At 37.7% G+C, this 8404-nt stretch overlaps 1 protein-coding gene across 1 annotated transcript; it reads right to left on the reverse strand.

Annotated features, from left to right (window-relative positions):
* Positions 1–468: 468 nt before the first annotated feature.
* On the reverse strand, positions 469–1184 carry ATXN7L3B (ataxin 7 like 3B). The gene has a single exon (XM_081127372.1). The coding sequence runs from the start codon at positions 856–858 to the stop codon at positions 565–567; it is 294 nt and encodes a 97-aa protein (XP_080983498.1). The 5' UTR covers positions 859–1184; the 3' UTR covers positions 469–564.
* Between the last annotated feature and the right edge of the window lie 7220 nt (positions 1185–8404).

The following is an 8404-nucleotide window of genomic DNA, read 5'->3' on the forward strand; positions in this document are numbered from 1 at the left end:
GAAATCCTTTTTCTGAGTTTCCCCAAACTGTAATTCTTGATATCCAGATTTCATACCTGACTTTCATTTTGTCCTGGAGAAGCCCAAATCAGAGGCCGAGACCAGAGCAGCAGTCCCAATGAGGCCCAAAGATAAAGGCCTGACCATCAGTTATGTCCAAAGTGTCAGTTATCCAGGAAGCCCTTCACATCAGGCAGACTGACAGGATGAGGAACCAAAGGATCTTGTATGCTGGGCACACAGCTGCTCACCTGTGCACTGGGGGCAGTACAGGGATCTTGTGCACTTCCTGCTGTGTTTAGAGATCAACCTGCATTGCATGGCACACAAGATGCACAGATCCTCCTGCCCAGGGTTTCAAAGCTGATCCCAGATAATATACTTAGAAAAAAAATCCGAATTTTAAAATTCTCCACTTTGGGCTTTTAAAGGCTAGACTCTTCAATGGGAATTGGGACTTTTGTCTGATTTTATTTTTTTTCTACTCAGCTACCTAACTTCTCCAGACCACAGGACCGGTCTAGGTTACTGTCCTGGTCACACTCAGGCCCTCTCACGTTGCGGCTACTGGAATTCCGGAGGTGAGCGTTGCAGCTGCGGATCGGGCCCATTCCCAGATTCTCCAGGAAGGGAGCAAAGCGGGAGGCGGCATGCTCCTTTATCTTCCACTGGCTGAATGCCAAAATCCTTCACACTACCAGTGTCCGCGAACTCCAGGTAGAAGTAGCCACACTTGACTGCCCGGTGCACCTCAAAGCAGAAGCCCAAACAAGAATCCTCTATCAGGTCTACGTATATCTCCTGAGCGATGGCCTCTAGCTTGTTAGTATCCAGGTTAGCCAACGAAATTTCCTCCATTTTAATCTGCAAACGACCGTGGAGAGGGCGCTCGTATTACTCACAGCAGCTCCGGCAGCAGCAACACGTCGGGCTCCGCGGGCCGCGCCTAGGCCTAGAGGCCTCTCAGGGCCGGCTCTCCAGGCGGCGAGGGCGGGGGCGTCCGCGGCGGCAGGCGGGGAACCCGCAGTCAGGGGCGGCCGCTCCGGAACACCAAGTCCTTCGTTTCTTTGGACGTCTCCCGCGGTCTGAGGCTTTGAGCTCCGGCCGGCCCCAGACTCACCGCCAAACAGTGTCCGCGCTTCACCCAGCAGCCCGGGCCTCTTCCGCTCCAAGCTCCGTACTTAGCCCCGCCTCCCCGCTTCCGCCCTGAGTGCGCCTGCGCACTGGCTCCGTGCGGGCCGGCGGCGCCGCTGCGCAGCTGCCCTGGGAGCTTTGGATTTATGAAGACGGATTGAAACGTGTACGTTTCTCTAATCGTCCAAAGATTTCAGGGGTGCTGTTTTCGGTATTTACTGGTGGGTTTAAACAGTCGCTAATGAATTCAGCGCTCATGTTCAATTATTTCCTTATGAAAAAAGAAAAAAAAAATAGTTGTGTGCATATTTGTGGCGTGATACGAAATACAGTTTTATGAACAGTTCTCCAGTACGTTTCAAAATTTGACTTGTGTAATTAACTTGTAATCATTTATGGTACTGCGCAGTTGTCACTTAAATCCACTAGATGGTGCAAGGAAGCAAATTACAGTATAGTTTTATCTTTCTGGTTTTTGTTGTGTTTTTTTAAAATATATATTGATCACATGAACCTCAGGCATTTATCTTATTTATAAGACCATCAAGTCAGTGCCACTATAAATAGATCATCATATACATCTCTAAAGTAATTCAAAGAGAAAATTGTATGTATATTCTCTATTGAAGAGAGAGGAAACCTGAATATAGTTAAATACACTGAAATAAAAGTTTCCTAAAATTGTAAGATTGTAAGAACTAGAGCCACTTTACCTAATTCAAGACCCAACATTTAACAGTTCTTGTTTCCTCATCCGACTAAAGCTAGTCCCTATTTTATGGTTAAGATGAATTTTTTAAAAAATTTCTAAGACAGTTTCTTACATGTAAGAAAGCATTCAGTAAATGATAGCTATTTTAGTAATATTAGTTTGGACTTGAATATATTATAAGGAAATCACAGTAGTATTTCTTTTATTTTGAGCCAGGTATTTTTGGTCCCCCTCCCCACCACTGTGAAATAGAACATCCTCTTGTATCTTCAAATGTATCAAAAAATAGCACTAACCAAAGAAAGAAAAGAAATTTAAAGTACATATTTGTATCTGTCTGAGTCTATAATTTCCTTTCCAGAATAAGGAAAGTGTAGACATGGATCTTTCCAGACAGATGCAAATAAAAATTTTCTTATGTACATGTTTGTCAGACACTCTTAAATAATTATAGAATTTATTCTTCTGAAACAATTTTTACAGTATTATATTAGTTTCAGGTGTACACCCCAGTGATTAGACATTATATAATTTATTGACTGATCATCTCAATTAATCCCAATAGTCATGGGGATGTCAAGTACAGCATAGGGAATATAGTCAATAATATTCTAATAACTGTGGGTGGTGTCAGATGGGTATGAGATTTATCAGGATGATCACTTAGTAAGTTAGAATTCAATCTTAATATCTTTGTATCTTTATGAGTAGAGTGTTAAGTATGAGTTAACTTTATTTGATTTATGAGGAATTAGCTAGTACTTCCATCTAACCAGATTTTCTGATATGTGTATTTTAATGTCTTAAAAAACCACAAATTGGCAGTTATGGAGGATTTTGAAATCCTACGTTAGTAGAGACTCATGCATGATAAGAAGTTTTTTTTACCTAAGGCAGAATGTTTTTTATTGCAGCCATTGTATAATTTATATGTTCTCCCTTAATCTGCATATAGTCATATGCTAAGCAATAAAATATAATGATTAAGTACACAAGTTCTTGGGTTAAACTGCCTCCTACCAGTTACTATCTGTGTGAACTAGCCCTATTTACTTAATTCCTATAAATCTCAATTTTCTCATTTTAAAATGTCAATAATAGTTTTCATAGTTTTTTGTGTGTGTGTGAGATTTAAATATGACAATGAATGTAAAAATCTTCACAAAGTATCTGACAAAATTGTATTGTATACCAATAATTGTGACATTAGGTAAAAAAATACTGATGTAAATACAATCATTTCTACTCACTCTTCTCCCATGCCTTCTCCAAATTAAATCGAAAGCAATGTTTCTCAAACCTCATCGTACATGTGAATCACTCAGAGATCCATTTGATTCAGTAGATCTGGAGCAGGGCTTGGGTTTCTGCATTCCTAACATACTTTGATGCTGCTGGATTATGGACCACACTTTCAGTAGCAAGGAATTAAAAGGATTGTAGTAGGCAACTGTTCTTCAAAATGATTGGCTACCATATATTTGTTCTGGCCAAATTATCATGAGAACCTTGCATAACTGATTTTGACAGAAGAGCGTAAGAGAATATTTTTCTGCCCCTTAAATTCGCCTTGTATTGTGATAGTTGAAACTCAAATCTTCTATTTATTTAATAAAGGTGGGTCTCCAATTAAATTTATTTCAAAATATATAGGAGCAGACAATCCATTAAGTGAAATTCAGATAATCAGGGTCATGACTAGGTTTAGATTTCTCATCGGTATTTTATTGTATTTACAGTTAGAAAGGGAACACTATCATGACATCAAAAATTTGTACTGACCCATTGTCACTGCTCTTCTACTTGTATCATTCAAAAAGATTGCTTTATTTCTTACTTAAATGTACTGAAAGTATGTTAAATCAGTGGTATGCCACAAAAGGAAGTTAAAAATATCTTCTTAGTTCTTTTACAATTAATGGGGTTGAAGGTTTTTAATACTTTGATAAAAATAAAATTTTTAAAAGTAGGAACTCTCTGTTATCTCAATCATTTTCTCAATACAAAGTGAGTAACAGGGATTAATTTTTCATAAGTAAGTGATCTTCAAAGACTATGAACATCTTGTAGACTTAAAATAGTGCACAAATCAAGATAAGTAAAATAAATTATTGTGAAATTTTAATTGTCTTAATTATTCTCATTCCATTCAATAATTGTAATATATGCATGGGTAGAACATTCTTGACAAATCCCAACATATTTTAAATCACCCTTTAAAGAATTTATTAAACATTGAAATTCCATAAAACAAATATTTTTGAGTCACACAATTTTTGTGTGTTCACATAAAATAGAAGAGTGAGGTAGCAGAGTGTATCAGGGATAGAATTGGGAGCCAGTGACCTTGGGCAAGAAGGTGAATTCATGTTTGTAAAAAACAGATAGCTGAATTCATCTTTTCTGAATATGTCTTTTAAACTAAACTTCTATAGTCCTGGCCGGTTTTCTCAGTGGTTAGAGCATCGGCCAGAGGACCGAAGGGTCTTGGGTTCAATTCCCAATCAAGGGTACGTACCTAGGTTGCAGGTTCTCTTCGCCCTGGTTGGGGCTCTTATGGGAGGCAACCAATGATGTGTCTCTCTCACATCGATGTTTCTCCCTCTCTCTCCCTCTCTCTCCCTCTCTCTTTTTCTTCCCCCTCTCTCCCCTTCTCTCCTTCCACTTTCTTGCTGAAAAGCAATGGAAAAAAATATCCTCCCATGAGGATTAACAAAAAACCAATCAGCAAACAAACAAAATACCTAAATTTCTATGAACTGAGGAATCTGAGGAGTTAGGTCTCAAATTAAGAGTCAAGTAAATTCTTATGTATTGTCCCACAAATTTCAAACTAGGCATCTGAGGGTTTTCTTACTACCAACTAACATGCTCTACTGCCTAGGAATCTTGAAGCACCTCCACAATTTAGGGTTAAGAGCATTATTCATCCACTGAAAACCAGTAGTGTGTTGTAATGATCTTGCCTAACATCTGAAGACGTTGCCTATAGTAAGGTAGGATAGTAAGAAGCTAGGAAAATTCCTTGGCAAGTGGAATGAAGAAACAGACAGATAGCTGAACAAACTGGTCAAGTAATTTAGAGCCAGATAATAAATCGCAAGGTCTTATCTTCCCTAACCAAGGACACTTAGGAGCAAATGGTTTACACATTCCAGACCCTGCTGTGGCAGGCCCGCCTCGGTCCTGGTCCCTCTTCAGTGACATTCTTAGAAGGTAAAACTGACCAAAGAATGACCCTGAACCCCTCAGGGTCAGGACTGAAGGGCACACTTGGAAAGTTGATGAATAGTCTTACTGAGATCATCCCGTGAAACGTCCCCTAAAATTCCTGCCTTTAGAAAACAGAGAAAACCCCTCAAGATGAAGGAAGCCAGCCCCCTATCCTTGGAGCAGCCCCTCCTTTTCTTTGTAGTGCAGTTTTGCTCTCTTTCTTCTAAACTCTGAGGGTCCCCAGGAGACTTGTAACCAGAGAAGCAGCTGGAAACAGCAGCTCGTCCTGGGCTAACTCCCTGAGCCTGTCTCCAAATCCTCCTTTTCTCTTACTTTTCACTGAGCTAAAGGTGGCCCTGCCTTGGCTCACTTCTGTCACTGTGATTTTTACTTCTCAGTGAGTCCATTCAGCCCTGCATGGCTCACTTATTATCTGTAACGTTTCTAGAGGGCCAAAGCAGCATTGCGTAGGCTCTCTCCTGCTACTTCTATCCTAAGCCCTTCCTTTGTTTCACTGTCCCCAAGCTTTAATAAACATACTTTCCAAAATCACCTGGACTAGTGTTGTGAAATCTTTCCCAAACTAGGTCAAGAACCCACACACTGCAGGCCTGCCTGAGGCAGATCCGCTCCAGTCCCTGGCCCTTTCTGGTGATAGTAGAGGATCATTCATACCTGAAAATTTTAATTCATCTAGCAATTTTGATTGTTATAAAATTGATTTTCACTTATAAAATATTCATTAAACCTTTACTTGTTTTTCTTTACTTACTCTGGTACCATAAATGAAAAGTAAATCAGAGTGGGAGGGAGGGAACATATTCCCATATTACTTTCTCTTATAAACAGTACTTTCACTGGACCATGATTTATGTCAGAAATAAGCAAGTGGAATATTATGCTTTTTTTGTCAAATGATTTGTTAAAATAAATATATATGTGTCATAATTCAACAATAAATACTCACATGTCCTCCCAGACATGGCCAGCTTGCAGTTTCAAATTTATCCCCTACTGAAATCCATTTTTCAGGATTTACATTTAAAAACTGGTTATTATGCCTTGCATTAGATCTGAGATGCCACAGTTTGATATTAGATAAGGGTGCCATGCTAAAATTGCAATGTCTAAAATAAATTTATGATTTTAATCTGGTATTTATGGCAACTCTGGCTTATGATCTACTAGAGAGAGACACTGTAATCCTGGGATAACTATAGTAAGTACTGTAGTATATTAATTAAAATAACAATTTTAGTACTTCACATAATATGGTGTTTTTTAAAAAGTTGACCTTTTGATATATCAATTGTTCAGAAGAACTTTGATCTATGAAAGAGATTCAGAGTCTCTCTGGAAATATTTTCACATATTTGTGTATACAGGCATGTTTTAAAAAATATTTTTAAGGTATTTATCACACTGCCTTTGAAGGTTATGATATATTTTTTGAATAGAGATAGAAAAGTTATTATTGGCCTTTCCTTATGGGAGCAGAAAAGTGTAAAGCTGAACATTGAAAATAATTTATCATTAGGCAAATAATTTGTCATTTATCAATATGGACATGGCAACAATTCACAGAGACTTTTGAAACACTTATTTTAAGGAATTTCACTTACAGAAGAATTGCAAGAATATGACAAATAACTTCTGTAACATATGCTTCACCCAAATTCACTCAATAACTTTTTGCCACTTTCACTTTATAGGCTCCTTCCTTGGGCTCCTTATCAGGAACAAATCTGAACTATTGCTTTTCCTAATCTCTTTGACAGTAAATTGCAGACATCATGACCTTTCATTATCCCTAAATATTTCAGTTTATGTATGCCTAAAGAACAAGGTATTCCCTCATATTATGAAGATACGATTGAATTTAGGATTTTGACTAGTTTAGGAATTGACTAGTACTATTGTCTCATGTACATTCCAAATTCAAATATTGGCAATTGTCCTATTACTGTTCTTTGTAGCATTTTTCCCTCTGTATTCAATCAGGATCAAATATTACATTTATTTGTCTTGTCTGTTTAGTCACCTAGAATCTGGAACAGGTTTATAGCAGAGAATTTTGAAAATAAAACAAGGATGTACCAAAGTTTGAAGGCATCCAATTTCAACTTAATATGGGCAGAATAAAAATATTTTGGGAGACATGCAATTTTCCTAATTAAAGCCTTAATTGTACCTTAGCTGACTGGGACACTGCAGCAATGTAGCTTGATAATAAAGACGATTCTGAAGAAAGTTCCTTTACCAGAGTCAGTTTACAATGCTGATAAGTCAGGTTTCTTTCAGCACAGATGGTTTCTGGAACTTCTGTTACATCTGTTTTTAAACATATTTGATGACAGTAATATTAGTTTTGCCAAGCACCATTCTTTTCAAGAATTTAATCCTCGAGGTTGGTGAGGAACTTCTATCATGACACGTAAACTGTTGCTTGTAACAAACGCCTTTTGGTTGCTAGTATATGTCACAGTAAACCAATGAAAAGGTACATCTGAACATAGGACTCACTGAGAAAAGTTCATGGCATTTTCTACTTACCCAGACTAATAGAAAAAGTAGGAAACTAAAATAATGCATTCATTATTTTATTATTTTATTTTATTTTATTATTTTATTTTATATTTTATTTGTTTGTTTAGAGAGAGAGAAAAGGAGAGGGAGAGAAGAGAAAAAGAGAAACTTCGATGTGAGAGAGAAGCATCCATCAGTTGTCACCTGTATGCACCTTGACCAGGGATCGAATCTGCAAACTGGGTATGTGCCCTGACTGGGGATCTGACTGGGGACCTAACTGGGGACCTTTCAGTGCATGAGACAATGCTCAACCAACTGAGCCATACTGGCCAAGGCAATATATTCATTTCTGATAAAGAAACTAGGGCCAAAAATGTTAAATGTAGAGTTAGGACTAGATATCAGGGCTTCTGGCTCCTAATTGTCTTTCTGTTACACAACAGTGTCTCCAATACCTACTGTTTTATTGCAAAATCCTCAGTAACAACTACTTCATAGGATGCATTTCATAAAAGCACTTTAGAATCATCATTAATATGTACTACATCAAAATTTTACTGCCAATGTAGCATGTACCATTGGCCAAAGATGTAAAATATAGTTTAAGCACTCTGCTCACCCACAAGGTGCTAAAACTCATAAAATGATACTTTGCACAATATGCTCCTTAGTTTTTTTTATGCTAGAACTTCAAAAGAAGCATTTTTCAGATTAACAAACCATGCATTCCACACAGAGATCATAAACTTAACTTAGAAATGTATTTTGAGAGAGTTTTAAGAATCAGATCTTCACACAAAAGTTCTTATTGCCTAA

This window comes from Miniopterus schreibersii (assembly GCF_964146895.1).
Source record: "Miniopterus schreibersii genome assembly, chromosome: 2".
NCBI lineage: Eukaryota > Metazoa > Chordata > Mammalia > Chiroptera > Miniopteridae > Miniopterus > Miniopterus schreibersii.